At 40.6% G+C, this 20,721-nt stretch overlaps 1 protein-coding gene across 2 annotated transcripts in view; it reads left to right on the plus strand.

Annotated features, from left to right (window-relative positions):
• Positions 1–20,721, plus strand: part of RHEB (Ras homolog, mTORC1 binding) — a 43,843-nt gene extending 23,122 nt beyond the window's left edge. Inside the window, exons 3-8 of one of the 2 annotated variants that reach the window (XM_068405074.1) lie at positions 4,945–5,012; positions 8,184–8,266; positions 12,494–12,550; positions 12,651–12,698; positions 13,228–13,309; positions 20,207–20,721. In XM_068405074.1, coding sequence (XP_068261175.1) covers positions 4,945–5,012; positions 8,184–8,266; positions 12,494–12,550; positions 12,651–12,698; positions 13,228–13,309; positions 20,207–20,299 — 431 coding nt within the window. In that variant the 3' untranslated portion in view covers positions 20,300–20,721. The remainder of the gene's footprint in view (positions 1–4,944; positions 5,013–8,183; positions 8,267–12,493; positions 12,551–12,650; positions 12,699–13,227; positions 13,310–20,206) is intronic. The other variant, XM_068405075.1, reaches the window with a different exon arrangement.

Here is a 20,721-nt window from a genome sequence, read left to right on the forward strand (position 1 = left end):
GACCAATCTAGGGCAGGTTACACAGGAACGCATGCAGACGGGTCTTGAAAGTCTCCAGAGAAGGAGACTCCACAACCTCTCTGGGGAGCTTGTTCCAGTGCTCTGTAACCCTTACGGTAAAGAAGTTCTTCCTCACGTTGAGGTTGAACTTCCTGTGCTCTAGCTTGCATCCATTGCCCCTTATGACTTCTGTTCTTAAGACTTACGTTCTTCATCTTTTTATAACGCTTTTTCTAAATATAAATCTTTGATCAATCCAGTCTTTTGACACTCCCAGCTGTATGTTTCTGATTCTGTGCAGGGTAATAAGACACAAAGTATGTAATCAACTCTTGTATTGTTTTCCTAGCTTGTAATTTCAAATCTGATTGACCATGCTGGCAAAAGGGGTTGAGAAGTCCAGATTCCTGTACTAGGGGCAGTGTTGGAGAATGTTGCATTTTTCCAGTGCTTTATAGGAGGTTATAAAACCTTTTCAGTTTCATCTAGTGACTGAGTCTACTTTAGTGTCACAGAACTTGGAAATGAAAAAAACACAGACTAAAGAATAGTCTGGCCTGTGTGATTTCTGTTTTGCTCCAGAAAATTGTTACTGATAATTTATTACAGTATTCTGCCAGAAAGAGTAGAAGGCTGCAGAACTGCTGGTAGCTTAATCTTTATAATTTTTGTCTTCAAATAATAAAACCTGCACAAAAAGTTGAGTCTAAAGCTAAATTGTGTAGAAGGCAAGCTATAGTTAAGCTCTTACAGGACCAAGTTGCATAGCATATAAGCCTTGAGCTAGGATATTAGGTCTTATTCCTATTGTAGTTTCATTTTCCCAGTGTAAAAATCTCTACCTTCTTTGGAAGTGGTAAAGGGAAAATAAGCTGTGTCAGGTTTCACTTAGTGTTTGTTACCAAAGTCGACACCACTGCTGCTTTTCACCCTTTCCTTTGCTTGTATTACATTAGGACCAGAAAAGTTAGTTTGTTTAAGTTAATGAGCATGTTGAATTTCATTAGTTCTGCTAAACTTGTGTATCAGGAAGAGTAACTTGTAGCTTTTTGTGGCAGCAGCGGAGGTGAGAGTTAATTGCTTAGCAAAATAGGATTTCCCTTTCTGCGTGTCCCAACAGGAGTGACACCCCGATGGGTGGCTAGTCTTGAGAGAGCCAGGTTGAGAAACTGGTGGAACGATTACTTATGGGGGTGCTGGAAAGAGAAGGAAGATCCTTGCAGAGCAGGCGTGTGTGGAGGGAGTCCCCGTGGACACTGAGCTGGATGGGCCTCTGAGGGCAGATCAGCTCAGATGAGCTAAGACCAAAACAATTTAAAATTTTCCTGGAGTAAAAACTAAAATCTTAATTTGGAACTCAGAGCAAATAGGTCAGAAGGAATATATAAAGAAGATGTGCACATAACTCTCCTCACCCCCATCTTTGCAGGGATGTCTTTGGTTATCATTAATTCAGTGACTTTGTGTTGCAGGAAAGCTGATTTGACTGCCGAGTCTCAAAAATGTGTTTCCTCCAGCTCTTCTGAGGCCTGCCTGGCTGCTTTCCGCTTTTCCCTGCGGTTTCAGAGAGCTTCTAGCACTGGGCCACAGCTCTTTTGTCTTCCTTTCTCCCCTAAACGGGCTCAGTAGCTCCCTAAGGGAATGAACAGTCTTCCCCAAGGGCTTACTACCTCCATCCCATATTTTTTTATTCATTTGAGAGTAGAAGCGTATTAGAAAGGGGGAGAGGGCCGGAGGCACCCTAGTAGTTGTGAAGGGGATACCTGTAGGTTTAGATAGGTCTGCTAGAAGCATCTTTAAGGCTAAACTTCTTCCCTGCATGTCACAGCAGCTGCACTGGAAGGGTGAAGTATGCTTCTTCCCAGGAGCTGCTGATGAGCAGCCTTCTCGAGGGGTGGAAATGAGGCTTCTGAGGAAAAATAAAAATAGCTCTGCTGCATTACACATCTGTGTGGTAAAAGATGTCCTGGCAGATTAGTGATAGGCATTGACTTTGGAATGAAGGCAAGTAGAAAGGTATGCAGAAGGTAGTAACCGAGGAACCCTTACCAGGTAGTTGTATTTAGCTACCAGCCAGTACCTCTGTGGGAATAATGTTACACCACTCTCATACCTTTACTCAGTGGCACTATTGATCTGAAAGTCTGCATTCATATGCCTGGTACTCATTTCTTAATCATAATTTCTTTTTTTTTCACAGCAGCTCTCTTTTGAGTTGCATATGGAAATAACTTCATTCATGTTAGTCTAATTGAAATATACTTGATCTTAGGTAACGATGAGCAGCAGCTGATGGAGTTGCCACATAAGTTACACTTCTGCTGAACTGTAGCAGTGTTCAGGGCTGTGCTCTGCCATGTAATTTTACCAGAACTTTCTCTGACAGCAAAATGGCTTTAGTTCTTTGCAAGGCTGCTGTTGACCGCTGCACCCTGAGCTGTACGCATAGATCTGTTCGGTGCCATGCTGTTCACTGCAGCACTAAATACTCCAGATTTCAGCAGTGCATCGGAACTAGAAACAACTGTAGGTGAAGGTGGGGATTGCAGCTTTCTTCATATAGCTTCACTCGAGTTATACGTTGCAAGCTGTAAACATGTCCTGTTCTGAGATCTGTGTGCTTCGCGGAGCTACAACAGGCTTTGTCCATGCTTCAGCTGATGAGCAGCGTTTCGCAGGTGCTCACGTTATGACTAGGGCTGCAGAGATTGTTCAGGTCTGCTGAAATCTGTCCTTGTCATACCAGCAAGAGCCATACTGTGCCGTGATCATATTATCGGTGGTTTGTCTTGCTCATGGGCACAGCAGAAGGCAACGTGTCCCAGATGGCAGGTGATGGAATTGGAACTGAAGACTTCCTCTGGATCAAGCTGACTTATGGATCACTAATCACATTTAATACAGCTGCAGGTTTTTCCCAAGATGAAATTCCCAAAATGAAATCTTCCCAAGATGAAATATTTTTTAAAAGCTTCAGCAAAGAAATGGGAGTCGTTAATTGTGACTGCGTCAAAGCAGATTTGTGTTCATGCAGTGGGCTGTTCCTAGTGCTACAAGCCTCTGCACTGAACTGACAGTTCTCCTCACCCAGTCTGTGGTGACTCCTCCACTGTTTCCCCTTCCCCTGGCTCTGTCACACTCTGGTTCCAGTACCAATGATGATGATGTCTTTGCTGGGTCTATTCTAGGCTTCTAGAATAGTCTGAAAAAGCTGCCATATGTCTCTCTTTAAATATTAACTTCATGAGGCTCTTGAAGCTGCTTTGATTGCAGAGTGCTGTGACGTATGTGAGGTGTCAAGAGACTGCAGACTGTTACTTTTAATATACCTGTTAATGCGGTACCTCTCCAGATGAGTCTGGTTTCCCTCTGATTTGAAGCAGTGATACTGTATATAGCAACGCTGCGTGTTAACATCTGTTCAAACAAGCAGTTGCTTCTGTCCCCACCGCAGTATTCAGTCAAGGCAAAAAGCTGTTGTGGGTTTTTGCTTCATAACCCTAAAATTTTGTGCAGCGATGACAACAGCATCCAGACAGTGACTTGAGAGCAGCTCGCATGCACATGTGCTAAAGCAGCTTTCTTAAGGGATGGACAGGGTAAGGTAGGAGCTCTCTTTGAGGCTTCATTTCAAAGTGCATTCATCAGTATTGTAATGGAGACTGTAAGTATGCTTTATGCTGTTTATTCAGACGCTCTGCATTAGTTTGGATTTGCTGTTTGAATTACTCCTTTTTTTAAAAAGGGTGCTTTGATTTACTAGGTGGGCTGAAACCTCCAGTTTCAGATATTTCAGCCCACTTACTCAAGATAATACTCACATTGTGGAGACTTGACAGGGCAATGAGCATTGACAGGGAGGAGGAAAGTTGGCAAACTTCAGCATGTAGGAGACCCTGTACAAAACCCAGAGGCGTAGGCTGGAGACTGCACAGCGGAATCGAGAACGTTGCAGCTTCGGGAACCTGTTGGACGATTTAAAGTACAATGAACAGGTCACTGTGGTGTTAGCTATTTCCCTGCTCATCACTGCAATGAAAGATGAAGCTTCTTAGGTCTGTTAGTATTTGGGAAAACCACTTCAACCAGAGGACAACACAAACTTTACTCAGTATATCAGTACTGTCCAGTTATTGTGTCTTGAGCGCAACGCTGAGGCCAGAGTGAAGCTCTGAAGCCAGGTTTGTGTGCTCAGTACCAGGCTGGTACATGGAGTGCTCAGTAGGACATTATTCCTGCAAGAGCTGTGACACTGTTTGCTTTTGCAGTTGCATAATACAGACACTGAGTAAGATTCCTCAGCTCGCAGTGTGTTGGCATTTCATGAATCCGAGGAAGGGAAGCAATGCTCGTCGCTTTCAGGGACTGAATGTACTTCCTGACTGAGGAGTAGATAGGCTGGTAGCAATTCTCATTATGCAGGTTTGGCATATTCATAAGTTAGACTGTGTGTGGTTTAGCCCTCAAAGAATTTTTTTGAATCCAGATCATTTACCTCATGGTATTTACATTTAGGAAATTGATTTTGCTAAACTGCTTGGACACTGAGGAAAATATCCTATAATAAGTTCAAAGTTAGCTTTGATGCCAATTGTATTTAAGTGTCTTGTGTTACCACAAATTACAGTTGCCTGGAAGTCTCTTAGAAGGAAAGGGTAAAAAGGCTTTTTGCATGTATTTCTAAGTAAGTAAAGGAGAAACTGCTGTATCCAATGTGAAAATCTTCTGAAATTTGAAATTTTGAAGTAAATTTCTGAGTTTTGTTGTCTATAATATGCTAGTTAAGAGTACAGCCACCTGATCTAGCCTTTTACTACTACTTTAAAGCCTGTAACTGAAGTTCTTTTTCTTAGTGTCTTGGTTGATGATGGCGTAGACAAGTGACTTCTGATCCCTTTCATGTTTATAATTCTGAAATGTGTGTGTATTTCTTATTTGTTCTAGCATTTACAAAACTGATCACGGTAAATGGCCAAGAATATCACCTTCAGCTTGTTGACACTGCTGGCCAAGTAAGTTATCTTTCTTTCTTTGAATCTTTCTTCAGAGTTAAGACAAGTATTCATACTCCTGTAAAGCTAAGTTGGTAGCAACCATGCACTCAAAGCTGAAGTTCAAGTTAAATGATTCTGCCTTGTCATTTAGTCACCAAAGAGCAATGTTTATGTAGTATTTTTTTAAATGGTTTTGTGGGGTTTTGGCTTTGAGTTTTTTTCTCCTGTCTATTGAACGTATGCCTAAAAAAGTGAGGAAGTAACTGCCTTAACTCCGATGTACCAAAAGTTCATAAGTAACTTGCTCGATATTTACCGACTAAACTAGCAGTCTTGCTTTAGATGGAAAATGTCACCTCACTAAGCCATGGAGAAGATTTTCATGACTTTTTTCCTGTTTAAATGTGTACTCCAGCTACACCACCGTGACTTAGATCCATGAAATAGTCATGTGGAGTAGATAGAAATGCATATAGGTAGTACTTACCGGGCTACCAATAAACTACTGCAGTTTGTTTGCCTTTTTAAGGAAGTGATGATTCACACATGCTTCTGAGCCTTCACGTAACGACGGGGAGCGCAGGAGGAGACAGTGAACGTGTGTCCTGTAGCGTGGTCAGTAGCTTCATGAAGTGCAGGTGTTCATTATATAGTGCTGCCTGGCTGAACTTGCAGTGCACATTCCATGCACAGGAGTGCTCTGTCTTTGGAAAGACTCTATATTAGGCAAAAAAACAGAACAGGGGCTGTTAAACCCCTGTATTTTTATTCTAAACTTTTTATGGCTTAAGTGTTCTTACCTTCCCTGGGTTCTGATATTATGCCTTTGTGTTTTTCCAAACTATGAATAGTGTTAAACAATCATAGTGTTGTAAAAAACAATCATAGTGTTGTAAAATACGCTGCCAGTACTTAAGACTTTAAAGCTGCAGGATACTTGCTCATAGCTGGGACACTATTCAGAAGGTTTGTAACCTTCTAGGTATGTTTGGTCGCTCTCTTTGAAGAGAACTACATGGTTTAAGAATAATCATGCTGTATTTATGTGGTGTCAGCTTGTGGTGCTAGTCAGCAACACTATATCCACTTATCTGTCAGAGGTGTCTAAAGTGATTAAAAATACAATACTTGTGACACATGCTGGGGCAAGATTGATTGATGGGGAATATCCTGCAGAGGAGAGCAGGGTTGAGATGGGCAAGCTGTGAAGTGTGAACAGCAGAGCAAGCTCCATAGGTTTCACTTTGTGCCAATATAAGTATGCTTGCCTTACATCTCAGATTGTAGTGCCGTGATAAAAATTTCTCTTTGAGGAAGAAATGGCCTTCTGGGAAGGCAGTGTAACTTCACCAGTAACATACCTCTATTGCTGAGGTTTAATTTCAGGGTTGATTTAGTATTGTACGGTATTGTAAAACCAAAATAAGTCCTTTCCCAGCCTGTGGTGATTTTCAGATTTGACTCTTGCCATGAATGACTTGAACTTTGAGTTCTGGCTCACACGGTTAGAGGGGAAAGATGATGTTGGGTTATGGAAGGTGTGGCTTGGACAGATTTCTCTGTCAAGTCTGTCTTGCTTCATGATCCATAGGGAGTCCTCATGTGTATACAGCATAGCAAGGATTATATTGTAGATTTGCTATATACTTGAAAACTTGGCTGTGACTTGAAAAGTCATAGCTACATTGTTTTATCACTTGGCAAAGTTCTTAATTTGACCCACAAGTTCCAGGAAGCATAGCAGCTTTTCTTCCTTCTCCTACCAAGCTAAAAGTTAAGTAATTAGAAACAGTTGAGGTTATGGCACTTATTTTTCCTGGTACTCCTGTCCCGTGCCGCTTTACCTTTCATGGTTATCTGTTCAGATTTGCGTAGTTCAGTTAAACAGGAGTCTTGGTACAGGATCACAGAAGAGGAGTGCAAGAGGAAATCTTAACCTAACACTGAATTCCAGCTGGGGCAATCCTGAGAAATTCCGGGTAAAGGCAAACAACTACAGAGTTGCACTTTCACCTGTTTTACACGCAGAGTAGCTCATATCCCTTCTGTGTGGACTTTAGGATTACATGGCCAACTGAAGTGGCAGTTTGGCATTTCAGTGCAGATGGGGGAGGGCTGCCCTCAGTGTGTAGCAATAAAGGCAAATAAGGGCATCTTTTGTCAAGTGTTATTCTTTCAGACTTTTTTGGGTGAATCTGTGAAGTTGATTTATAAAGGGTTTTTCCTCATTTGCCAGTTAAGGAGGTTTGATTCCTTTTGGCTGTCTAGATTTAAGCTGCGTGATTGCACTGCTCCATCTGTTCGATCATAACAATATACAGAGCGGTTGTGTGATCTTAAGCTAAAATTAACATCTTAAGCAGCATAGGTTTAGAAATTTGAGAACTCATGCGTTAAGAAGTATGGCTCTTGTCAAAATGGAAATGTTTCCTGGGAACATCTAGAACAATTTAGATTTTTAACATGGGATTCCTAGTACTTGTGTTGCATTTCCTGCAATATGTCAGTCTGGTTTATTTACCTATTTGGTCAGTTTCTTTTCTACAGGGGTAATAAATTCAGTGATTAAGTTTCTGGTGTGGGTTTTTCTTTTTTCAATTAAACGCTTGCCATATAATGTAAACTTCTAGTTGTTGTAAAGGAACTGATAACTATATTTCTTGCATCTGCAGTTGATAAGCGTTAGTTGGTGAGCCACAGTAACTCACTTCCTAACAGACCCCTTGGGTAATTTAGATGTGATCAGTGCCACTTGAAATTATGAACTGCTAAATCCTGTCGTCAGCTGTTAAAATTAGGAATTTGAAATGTATCAGTAGCAAGATAAGAGATGTAATTGCTAATTAGTGGTAGGACAGAGTGGATGTTTTGTACTAATATAAACTGATAATGAAGCAGGGTAAAAGGATTTGGGATAGCTTTAGCTGATCCATAGTCTTAGAGGGAATAAACAAAAAATCTGTAGATTAAATTTGAGCGTATACAGACTGACTCAGCTTTGTCTTAATTTGGTAAAGAGTCCACATCTGGCATTACGATGAAAAAACTTAATTCTGAAAGTACTACCAATACAAAATGGTCCTGTGCCTCATGTCTTACAAACAGACCAACTTATCTGCTGGTAACCTGCTAGCGTCGAGTTCTGAGCTGTGGCAGTAAGTAATTTTAAATACAATATTTCTTCTACAGGATGAATACTCCATATTTCCTCAGACGTACTCCATAGACATCAATGGCTACATTCTTGTTTACTCAGTCACGTCAATAAAAAGGTAATAAAACCTGTTGTGTTCTTGTGGTTTGTATATTAACCCGATATATTCTGGGTTCAGCTCCTGCCTTCTTTACATGTGTTTAATTCATTTAATCTCTGTTTCCCTTAGACGTAAAATAGAAATAAAAGTTAATGTTTTTTCAGAAATTCCCCCTCAGATCCAAATGTCACAGACACTTTGCAGACTAATATGCGAGGTACCACGTAAGAAATGAGACAGTGCTGAACTACATTGTTTTGAGATGTAAGTAGAAGTACGCAGAATGATGTCAGGAATAAGTAGAGTTCATTTCTCTAGCGTCAGATACAAAGGCAGACTTAAACATGAACCTAAGGGGTGCTGTGCACTTATGTGAAGTACCCAGTTAGTTGCTCGATCGGTCCCTCAGCCTTGTAGGTGGTTACAGCACTGAGATTTCTTTGACTTCTTGTCTTGGATTGTTCTGGTTAACCGTCAGGAATTTTCCTATAAATAGCAATATATGACTTTTGGCCTGTAGCCTCACTCTTGACATGCTCCAACAAATAATCTTACCTGAAAATTTTCCCAGAGTATCTATTTTGTCCTTGCTGTTACCTGTCCATTCTCACGTGAGGACAGAGTCCATCCTAGCTGGAGTCATTTACTTGCAAGACGCTTCTCAGCCTTTGTAAGGCTTTGTCATCTTCTGTTATTTTGTCCCTTCCTCTGGTCTTCTTGCTTTTTTTAAATACTGGTCATTCTTAAATAGATCTTCATTTTCTAATATTGTACAGCATCTTTGTTATGACAGCCAAAATAATCCTATTTTCTTAAATTTTTGTTTGAGGAAAATGATTAAGACCTTAGACCTTTGACTCTCCTCAAGTAGACGAGAAGTTGGTGCTTCCTTTCTGCTTTAAAGTAGTGCAAGTTTTTATGAGTGCTGAAGCATTCCACGTCTCTTTCTCTGAATCAGACAAAACTGGTCGTATCAAGTGCTGTTTCGTACACCATCATAAAATACAGGTAAAACAAGCTGCCTGTTGGCTCTTCTGTGCCTCTCAAAGAAAGGATATGGTCTGGTTATAAACTTCTGTTGCTTGCAAGGTGTTTAATGTTGAACAGGTTTTGGCAGTCCTTTATTCTTGGTTTTCATCTTTAGTTCTGAAGTAGTGAAGGGCAAGCACGTGTGATCTGGAGGAGATGCAACAGATGTGTGTCTGGAGATACTAAACTACCTAACTCCTCTTTTTAATCAGAGCTTCATTATTGGTGATGAATAACTTCAATGAAATAGGAGTTAGTATTCTCAACCTTAAGTAGACAATCCTCCACTTCTAAAGTGAAGAGAAAAGTGTTCATTGGTAAGTGGTACTGTGAGGACAAAAATGTCTTTGACTAAAATCAGCGTAGACCCTTGGAGGCTTCTGCAGCTTGTGCTGTTCCCTGGTTGGCAGCTAAGGGACATATTCTTTTTCAGCTACTCCAGTTGTTGCCTCATGATGTCTTGAGCTTAGAAGCCCAGATAAAGAAATGAAAATCTCTTTTCTGTGGTAGCATTCAATCAAGTAAAACAGAAACCAAATGATGGTGAAAATACTAATAGAACAAGGTATATTAAGACTGTAGGTACATAGTCTTTTCATCAGTATTTTAGTCTTGATCTGTTTATTCCAAGTTTTTTGTTTCTTCTTTTAAATTTCAAAGTATCAATGATCCTGTATTGTTCACTTCGTTATGTTCTGTGTCAAGACAGTGTCAGGCAATAGGAAATATCTTCCACAATACTCTGGTAGCTTAGATGACTTGCCCAGGCAATCAAATTACAGTCACCGTCTGTCTTGACTTTTGTCAAAGTGTGTATATTGATGTGAGTATTGATCTAGCGGGGGTGAGAGCTTTGACAGAAACTTAATAGAAATGTCTTTTTAAAATTATCATCTTCCCTGCTAACCTCCAGTGGGAAGTTTAAATGGGACTTGAGTAAAAGCTAATGCCCTACATTTTTCATATTCCCAGGCTCTCAGCAGCAAGGTTACTGGAAGGCTTTTGCTCTAGTTCAGCTTAATTAAATTCCAATTTTATATCTTGCTTGGTTCCATGATTTTGTGTAACACGTTTATCTGACAGCTAGTAATTTTTTGTTGTTGTATTTCACACATTGAGCTGTTTGCTGTAACCCTATTGCTTGTCACAGTGGTCTCCAGATCTCTTGCTGTTTCACAACTTGATTTCATTATGCTCTTTTTAGATTGGTCAATATCTGTCTTAAACTCTGCCTCTGCTCCTCCTGGCTTTATTAATTTGGAAAGCTTTCTAGAACGTTAAATTGATCTGGTCAAGCCAATTTCATTCTTGGCAGTTCTTAGCAACTTGTTTCTGTGTCAGAATTGTGTTTGAGTTTAAATAGCACTTCTCTTCTGGTTTCCACCTTTGTCTATTAACAAAGATCAGCTGTTTATTCTTAGTCTTTTTACTAAAAACGGAGCTCGTGAACTATACTAGATAAGCAGACACACAGAATTGAGAAATGAAGAGCCCGAGTTGAACAAGGAGACTTTGCAGCATTGTGCACTGGAGCCTCAGGTGAGGGCTGGCCAGGGTGCTGTGCCATGGCATGGCTGCTTCTAGCTGTGCTGGGAGCAGCAGGCCTAACAGTGGAAAGGAAAGAGTGATTGTACTGTGTTAGTGATTCAGTTGTCTTGTGGCTAGTACGCTAGATCTTTCCTGTTGCTTCAGACTAAGAAATAGTTTTGTGGTCTGTAGCAGAATTTTTTTGTAGTATTTTTATTCCTCTTTCAGTTTGCAGGGTCACCTCGTTCTATATGAGGCAAAGCTTCTCAACTTTGTCACAACCAACCTCCATTTAATTCCTTATTTTTTAAATAATTACAATAATGAAAGTCCAAGACAAGTTTTAAAGACCAGAATGTCACTAATATCTTTTCAGCATAAGCTCTTTGTAACCCTGAAGTCCTTTCATTGATTCCACTTTTTTATGTAATCTGTAGTATCGTACTTGAGTTGCTAATAGTAAGTCGTGCCAGACTAAGTCACGCTTTTGTTTGCAAAGAACTCATTTTCTTGATAGGATATACTAAAACTATTAGCTGAACATGGAGAAGTACTGTGTTCTACTCAGCCTCAAAAATTGTTGCTGGTCAGACAAATTGACCTGCTTGACAGAAGATCCGTTTTAAATATGGTAGTGTTTATTGTTCCAGAAGTGAGACCTTTTAATGATTCAAATAGCTTGAATTGTGGTTTTAGGCACCAGTTCTTTGAGAGCTCTGAGTTGGAAGTGTGTCTGAGTGCTGCTCTATTTTATGAGTTTCAATTCTAATTGAAATGCAGTGCAAGTCAAGACACTGCCTGTAGCTAACAACCTTGGAAGCTGGAGAAGTTTTGGTCACTTTTTTGGTGTCTGGTTGTGTGTCTCGTCTCTGAACCTGTGCCTCTTTCTTAAAACAAATCTGAGTTGTGCACTTCATGTACCAGCATTTTTTCCGTAGTGTAATTAGAGGAGCACAACATCTGCTCTTCAATCCTGTTTATAGCTTGTTCTCAAATGTACTAAATGTCAAATGCAGTGGATTTTGTGAGTGAGGTTTTTGGCTTCTTGGTATTTCACAGTACTGCTTCTTATCTCCTGTCATCCAAACTTCATGTACACGGTAGGTGAGCAGAAAAGTATTTGAATAACCACTGTTTCGATATCATCTTGCAGATCAGTTTACTCACTTTCCATAGAAAATTAGAATGTAGGCTTCTTTTGGCTTTCACATAAATAAAACTAAAGAATTCTATATGAACTAAGTGTTCTTAAAAAATAATGTATTCTTTCAAGATGGAGTCTGCTTAACTATATGCTTTCTCTTTGAAACTGCTTTAATTTGACATGCTCATCCAGGATTGTTGGAGTCTAGCAGTTAAATGTCTTACTGCAGATACAAACCAGATGAGAGGTGGGAGGGACTTTCAGTGATTCTGTGTTAGATGCATCGGTCCTGGGTAACATTATTTCTGCAAATATCATAAGCGGGGAGGCTATAATGTAGGCATAGGCTGGTCCTTGCTGCTTCTGGGACCATTTTGTCTGTTGTACACAAATCAGTAAGACTTTCAGCATCTTTGTAGTTCTGCCACTATACATAGAGTTAAGTTTTAAACGCAGCAGCCTACATATGCATTTAATTGCTTGTGTATTGGGTATTAAGGATAAACATTGGAGTGCATGTGTGACTTCATCCCTTTATTTTGCAGTTTTGAAGTGATAAAAGTTATCCATGGCAAGTTATTGGATATGGTGGGAAAAGTCCAGTAAGTAGTGACACTTTCATCTCATTTCATTGCAGGCATGTTACTAGTACTTTGTTCAGTATACTATAACTGTTCTGAAGTTCTGAACTTTCTTTCACAGAATACCCATTATGCTGGTTGGAAATAAAAAAGACCTGCATATGGAACGGTATGTGAACTCCAGTATGTGTGAAATGCAAGACAGCAGCCGGCATTCCTGTGGCTGCAATGCGCTAGTTCTGTTCTTGGCTTTCCGTAACTAAAATCAAATTGTAGGTTAAAATAAGGTACTGGCAAAGGAATTGTGTCCAGAATGTGAACTAGGAGCCATGAACTTTTGTTGTAATGTTGACTTTTGCTGTAAGGTTCCAGGGACGGTCATTTGACCCTTCGGGTTTTTTCAAAACAAGTAACAGAAGTGTATTTTTCACAGTAATCTGTAAAATGCCAGATCATATTACAGATTATGAAAACAAAGCAATACTTTGGACAACTGCTCTTCTGGGTCACATAGCGGTTTTACCTGGCCCAGTAGTGTATTTGACAGCAGCCAAAAGCAAATGCTTTGGATCAGACTTCACAAAACATTCCTATTACATGCATTTATGTGCTTCAGTACTCTGAGGTCTTTCCTAATGTATCACATTCCAATTCTTTTGCAAGTTATAAAGAAACATACTTTTTTTTTCTTTGATCAGGGTGATCAGCTATGAAGAAGGGAAAGCTTTAGCAGAATCCTGGAATGCAGCTTTCTTGGAATCTTCTGCTAAAGAAAATCAGGTAACGGATTTAAGATTCACTTTATTTGAATAGCAATGTAATGGAATGACTCATAGTTTCACTTAATAAAGGAAGCTAAAGTATTTGCATGTACTCTACACATATTTTGTGTAGATGGTTGGAAATAAAATGGCTGTGTGCATTCAGGTTCACATATATGAGTTTTTTGCATACATCTATAAATGGAAGGAGGAAGTGAGGAACTGAAAGTTAAGCTTCACTGAACGTAGCAGAACACTTAGTGACAAACGGAAACTTGAATCCACGTGGTGGAACAGGGTCTGTGATCTGCTGCAGTTACCTTAAATAGGAGGTCACTGTGGTTGCAGAAGAGTGAGTTGGTATAAGGGGACAAACCTTGTGTTTTTAGGTTCTGGGCAAGGCTTGGTCTCTCTAGTGTGGGCAGTAATCGTTTTGTGGGTCAATGGAGGGTGGGGAACAAACAAAAATGTTAGACTAGAGCAGAGGCTGTCAGACACTGCTGTGGTACAGCTGTAGTGAAGTTGCACAGTCTGACGCAATATAACCTGCACACATTTACACTTGCTGGTTTCCTGTCACAGAAAGAAAGTGTTTAATTACATGTTAAATAACATCTTATTCTTGGTTGCTCTAACTAACTTTCTTTAAAATGCCTCCTAAATATGTTCTGGTATTTGAATTTGTTCCTCTGGCTGTTAATAATACTTTGTCATTGATTTGACACCTTACATATCTAAGCTACAAGAGCCTCCTAGTTTGGGCTTGAAGTAATGGATTGCGGGGGAGATGTCTTTTTTTTCCCCCTCTCTTTCTATTTTTTTTTCCCTATAGGTCTCAACAGCATCAAAGCTTTTACTTTTTGAAAATACAGACATATGATAAGGTCAAAAGGACATTGTCCGGCTAGTTTTAAACAAATGAGTCCTCATGCAGAAGAAACACTTACATTGTCTCATACTTAACCTAGCATATCACATCCTTGCCCTCCTTGATACATCAGCACAATCAAAAGGGCAGTCCTGTAACTAGGACAGGACCTGTTTAAGCAGCCTGTCTTGCCCTCTCCCCAGTCCCCAAAAGCAAAGCAAATAGCTTTTGTCCGATGTCCGTTGTCAACAATTCTACAAGTTCCTTGAGTAAAGTTGGATTTTCCCTGGAAGAAAAACTTGGATTTTTTTTCCTCCAGATATGGAACACTTGGAGTTAGTTTATCAGTACTTCTGTTTCTGGCTAAGACTTGTATTAACCTTGTCAAAATTGGGCATGTTGAAAGCATGAAATTTCTCAATACCTTCTTTGTATTGCTGGAGAGCTCCAAATGCATACCCAAGGAAACTAAAATGACAGTGTAAAGAATAAACCAGTTAAAAGCATCTGATTTTCCTTCCCCCCACCCTTATTTTAAATGACTTAATACTTCTGGATTAGGCAAAGCTATTGCCTGTACTCTTTTTCTTTTGGCATATGTTCACAATGTGGAACAGCGTAGCGATTCATATCTAGCAGAATATCTTACTGATAAATTTTCTGAAGTTCGTATTGGTCTTGGTTCAAGAAAAAAAAAGTTAACTTTTTTGCATAAATATATCCACAAGCTTTTTATGATGCTTAGCGTGTCTTGCATATTAAATTGCTGAACTAGCAAAGTCCCATTGACTGCTGTGTATTTTTGTCTGTTCCTTAGTCTCAGCCTTTCTGACAGTTATGCTGCCAGCTGAAATTTATATAGCAAACTTTGTAGCCTTTAGGGAAACCAGAATGGTAATTGTATGTCAGATATTCAAAATTCTGTACAGTCCTCTACAAATCCCACAAAAAAAATCAGAAGTTGTGTTCATTCTTGGTGTCAAAGGTGTCTTACCAGGTAGGTCTTCCTCTCAGCAGGATCCTGCAGAATAGAGATCAGAGGTCGCTGTAAATTCTGTCCCTCTGGATTTAGATGCAGGTTGTTAGATGCTTGAACACAATTCTTCCTTCATGCCTCTTACATAATACACTTGGTAAACTTGTCTGGCTTCACAAGTTTGGGTCATCGTATGTCACTTCTGAGATGGGTGCCCACAGCATGTGACCATCTTTCAGGCTCTCTGGCACGCTTCCTTTGGAGGCTTGGATGAAAAGAAAGCGTGAAGGAGCCCAGAACTGGGGCAACTGCCTTAGTCTTCTCACAAACGGTTGCGGAGGAATGCTCACTGCTGAAGAGGGAGAAGATTAAGCTTTGAGAGCAAAGTGTGGAGTCTAGAGCTGTGAGGTGCTAGGGGGAACAGGAGACACCAGGCATTGTAGCATCCCTTCCTGTGCGTTAGACCAGGAGCACTTCTGAATTCATGTGGGTTTTTTTCCCTCCAAATGCTAATTTGACAGGTTCAAAACATATGATATATAGACCTCTATCAAGACAGAATATCTTCTCTTGCTTTGAAACAGTCTCTGGTTTGTGAGGGAAAGGATTTATCTTAAATTTAGTAGCAAGGTGTGGTGTCATTCTCCTGGTACCAAATGGTCACCTTACATAAGTCAACGTTACTGGAAAAAGAAGTCTGTTGGCACTTTTTGCTTGGAGGTTCGTCCAAATCATCACCTGTACCGGCTTGATACAGCAAATGTAACTTGCCTATCAAGAGTAAGTCTAAACTCCTTCCAGAATTGCTTCAGATTGTGTTTGCTTTACAGGAAGCTAATATGATGCCTAAAGGGATGAGCTGGACTGGATTGGGAATTTAGAGCTTAAGAACTTCAGCAGAGAGCTCAAACCTTCCTGGCTGGGGGGAAGCCTGTTAATCCTTTGTCTTTGAAACCTCGCCATCTGTATTTGTTGGATGTGGAGCAAAAGTATAACTATTTCAAGTGTGCTGGTCTGAAATTGGTTTGGTACGTGATGCTCTTTGCAGCAGTGAGGAGAATAGGTCTCCTTGCTCCAGAGGTTAGACCAAACTCGATCAGCTGTGGGGTCTATCCTTTATAACAGCTCTGTTTGCAAGGAACTGCTGAAACCAGAGAAGATATTCCCTATAACAGGTTCTGATAGCGAAGGCTCCTTTCCCCCTACAGGGGAGTGGGAGAGCATTGACTCAGAGTCCTAGGAGCATAGCCCTACCATACTGGACAACTAAAACAGTTCTACAGATCAGCTTCAGCAAACTGGACCTATTCTGCCAGGAGTTATCAAAAGATACCACATTCCAGAAATGGCGTGACTTTGAATAGGTGGAAATCGAGAGAGGCAAAGATCAAAGCTGCGGTGACGATAAATGGTAGTGGCTGGCAAGAGTTCTCAAGGTCAGATATATTTGAGGCTATGTACCAGCTCTTCCAGACAAGGGTGACCTGGTAGGACTTTTGGAGGAGCCTGCCTATCAGCAACACATCAGTCATCTGGGGAGATCCCTGGGTTTGAGAAGGCAATTCTGACACTTAATGGAAAAAAACCTCTTTCAGATTACTGCTGGGCTATTATTGACATATCTTCTCAAGCTGCTTAATTATTACCAGATACATTGAACTGTGTTGGCTAACTTCAGGAGCTTCGAGCCTTTCTTGTGGAAATCCCTACTTTGTTTCACCTAAGCCATAGTATCGTGCTTCATCTTAATTCTAGTACAATAAAGTGGTAACCGTTTGAAATACAACCAGAATCCAAATTGGTCTTAAACCCGGTTGAAGCTGGGAGCCAACTTTTACTGGAAGAATTCAGGTAGTAATGAGCAGCCACATTGTGTTCATGCAGTTACGCAAAATTCATTAGATAAACTTGTTTTAGAAGGGGCAAGGAAGTAGCAAAACAATTACTTCTTGCTAACACGGAGCTCTCTTAAAAAGCAGTTGCTTGGGCATTGCTTCTTTTTTCAAGAGCAACTTCATCTTCGAGCTCAGAAGATGTAGTGCTCGGTAAGTGCTTCAGAGCGGTTTGGGATCTTAGCCCCTCTCCGGGGGTCTGACATGTTAACCTGGGAGAGTGTGTTTGGACTGGCAAGGTATGGGGGGAAGAACCTCTCTTCCTTTACCTGGCTATTGTTCGAGTTCCTTTGCCCAGTGCTGTGCCAAGATAAACTAGTGGTATGAGCAGGTGAGAGTTTCCCCTTTGAAATAATAGAACAGTTGCATGGTTGAAAAATACGGCATACGAAAGGATGGCTCCGGCAGCTGTGGGCTGGATTTGGGTGTTTGCACCTTCCTGCGCTGGCTCCCGGCAGCGTGTTCCCGACTGCCTGCTCGTGCAGAGAGAATTGCACCTCCCAAGCTGGCTGTCCTTGCACCACGGGGCACATCTGCAGAAGCAGCCGAGCCTCTGGTGTCTCTTGCATGGTGCTAAGCTCTCCAGGCAGCAGGCATTGGCCAGGCTGACATCTATTCCATTTCCTCGGGGGAGAAAGGTAGAAGCAAGCCAGATGGCTTTCTGTAGGCTAGTTGTGACCCACATTCTGTAATCAGACCATATGGAGACAGATGCATGTGAAGCCTGGCTGCGTTCTTTATTCCTTGTCACAAAACACAGCTTCCTGCGCTGTTTAAAAGCGCATTCTAAAATCCTTCAGCGTGTTTGGGCTGAATTACAAATTCCTAAGCGTTAACTGCAGGACAGTGATTAAACCTTCTCAGTGAATACATATGTTCTGTGAGATGAATTAACAAGCCCTGTGAACTCCTACAGCTTAGTGTTTCGAACAGCACGTCTTTGACAGAGAATGTACAGCTGCTTGGTTGACAGAATAAGTTGTGGAGGCTTTTTAATGGGTGCTTTGAAGCAGGGGCGTAAAGAACTTGTGCATTAAAGTGAAACCATTGAAACTTTCAGCTCCTAAGTAAGGAAGCATTGGTGCAGTGTATTTGTAAATCAGTGTATCACCAAGTTTTGATTAAGGGAAAGTCTTCATTAGTGGAACCAGTTTGACAGCAACTGCAGTCCTGACCACGGTTCTCCTACAGTCTAATTTGCACAGGAAATGTGTTGTCATTACTGGACTAATGAGCCACTTCTGTCAGATTCTGTTGGGATTGCAGGGAAATTCCATTATGCGAAGGAATACTCTGTTTCCAGCTGATGAAGTATTTTAAATAGTTGCAGAGGTAGTACTGTGCACAAGCAGTAAATATGGGAAACTTTTCAATTCTGTCTAACCTTGTTAAGATTGTTTTAAGGTTGTTGTGGGGCTGCTTCAGTCAATGGGATTAATTTGGAAGTGATCCAATTAAGAATTATACCTCGTGGAGGCGGAAAAACATCTGTCAGGTCAGAACGCATAGTCATAAATCACAGGGTGCTCTTCAGCCTGCTGATTAAAACCAACAAACCCCCTTTTTATCCTCTTTCATAATGAGACTGCTTTTATATAATGAATATACTTTCCTTCTTAAGGAACGTATGCTTGGAATTTGTGGAACGGATGGCTAGAGGTTAGATAAACTTAAAATGCATGTCTGAGATGATCAGGGGACCATTTCCAAGTTGAAGGTTCACGTGCTGAAGTACTGATCATACAGTGAATGTTCAGCTTGAAAATACCGCAGAGAAGAAAAGCACTTTAGAATTGTCCTTGCCTGTAGCACAGATTTGCTCTTCTTAAATTGCTTCTAGGCAATCTCAGGTGCTGCATGTCGTAGTTGTAGCTTCTGCATATTCTGATGGAGGCTGCTGTACAGTTTTGAAACACTTAAAACTGAGTGAATCCTGAAAATACCAGATTAACAGTGTAAGGTATTTACTGCAAGTAGCATTCATGATGTTGTCCCAGGTACTTCACTCTCCCCATCTTTCAGTATCTTTAAAAACAAACCAACAGTCCCCCACTGAAAACCTGGCTATACTTCATCAAATTCTTCCACAGAATCTCCTGAATCACTCAAATGGTCTGACATCCTTTCTTAGTGTCTCTGCTTTGGCTAAACTTACCTTCATGGGAAATCATATCTTTCCGTGCGAAGATTTTTAACCTGTACTCACTAGCACCTGTGTCTCTGGGGAAGTGTGGCCCTTCGGAGCCCGCACGCTCTGTTTCATCGCCTGCAGTTTCGGTAGGGGAGAGCCTTTTCCACCAGACTGCTTTATGCTCGGTGTGGAGGGAGACTCTGTGTAGACCAAGCGGAGCTGATGGCAGAACAAGTGACTCCTCTGAGAGCACTTGCTGCCTTGCCTCCGAAGGAGCGAAGGGATCCCTGGTGCGCGTGTGGCTCACGGTTTTGCAGAGGGACTGTGGATAATCCTATATGTTCCATGCAGTAAGCTGGGGTGTTCGTGTGAGCCTGACCGTGTTAGCGATGGCTATCCTGTAGTTCAAGCTGTTTAAAATATAAAACCCCTTTCTCTCAGAAGGACTTGATCAAAAGATATTGCTTAATTATTAGACAACAGCTAGTTTGGCTCATGTTTTCCCCTTGTGTTCTTGCACCATGTCTAATACTGGTCTTACCTATGGGTAAGAGGAGAAAATCAAGACTTAAAGTAACCCTCGTACTCGGCTGTGCAAAGTCAGTGTTTAGAGCTGAAGAAACCTCCTGCCTTCTGTAATGACTTGGAATCTTAAAGATTACGTGGAGGAAATTGGTTTATTCTCTGGAGCAGCACAGCAAAATCTTCAATGCTGTCAGTCACTCAGTGCAAGCTTACTATTTAAAATAAAGCCAAATTACAGTTATTAGCTCTGTTGTGAGTATGGCTCAGTTTGTACTTGCCCTCCATGCAGTGACAGAGCACATAGCTGAGGATTGCTGGGGAGGAGGGGTTTACGCTTTTCTTCCAGAAGGTTGTGTTCAAAACTGAAATTAACACATTTTCCCTCTTTGATTTTGGAATAAGCGTTGGACGTGCGTTTATCTGTTGGTGTAGCCAGTAAAACTGCTAACGCTTTTATTATTATTATTTTGTCAGTAAGTTGGCAGTTTCTTCTTACCTACTAATCTTGTAATCTCTCTTTGCAGACTGCCGTTGATGTTTTTAAGAGGATAATTTTGGAGGCAGAAAAAATCGATGGGGCAGCTTCACAAGGGAAGTCTTCATGCTCAGTAATGTAATTCCACTGCAAAACGTGAAAACACTGGGAATACATTCTACCTGAAGAAGCAAAACTGCCCATTATCTTTAAGGATAAACTATGCTTCTTTTTTTTTTATTTTATTTTTTTTTCTTCTGTTAACCTGAAAGATAAACAGTTGGTTTGGAGCCTTTCCCTTCAGATTATGTTAAACTCTGACTCCTGTGCAAATGGCTTCACTTCCATTTTCAAATTTTAAGCAATCATATTTTCAATTTATATATTGTATTTCTTAATATTATGACCAAGAATTTTACTGGCATTAATTTTTCAGTGTAGTTTGTTGGTTAGAATAATCATCAAAATGATGCATATTGTTACACTACTATTAACTAGGCTTGGATATCAGTGTTTCTTTGTGTTAAATGTATACTTGTAAATAAAATAGCTGCAAACCTTAAA

The sequence above is a fragment of the Nyctibius grandis genome, chromosome 7, assembly GCF_013368605.1.
Source record: "Nyctibius grandis isolate bNycGra1 chromosome 7, bNycGra1.pri, whole genome shotgun sequence".
NCBI classification, from domain to species: domain Eukaryota; kingdom Metazoa; phylum Chordata; class Aves; order Nyctibiiformes; family Nyctibiidae; genus Nyctibius; species Nyctibius grandis.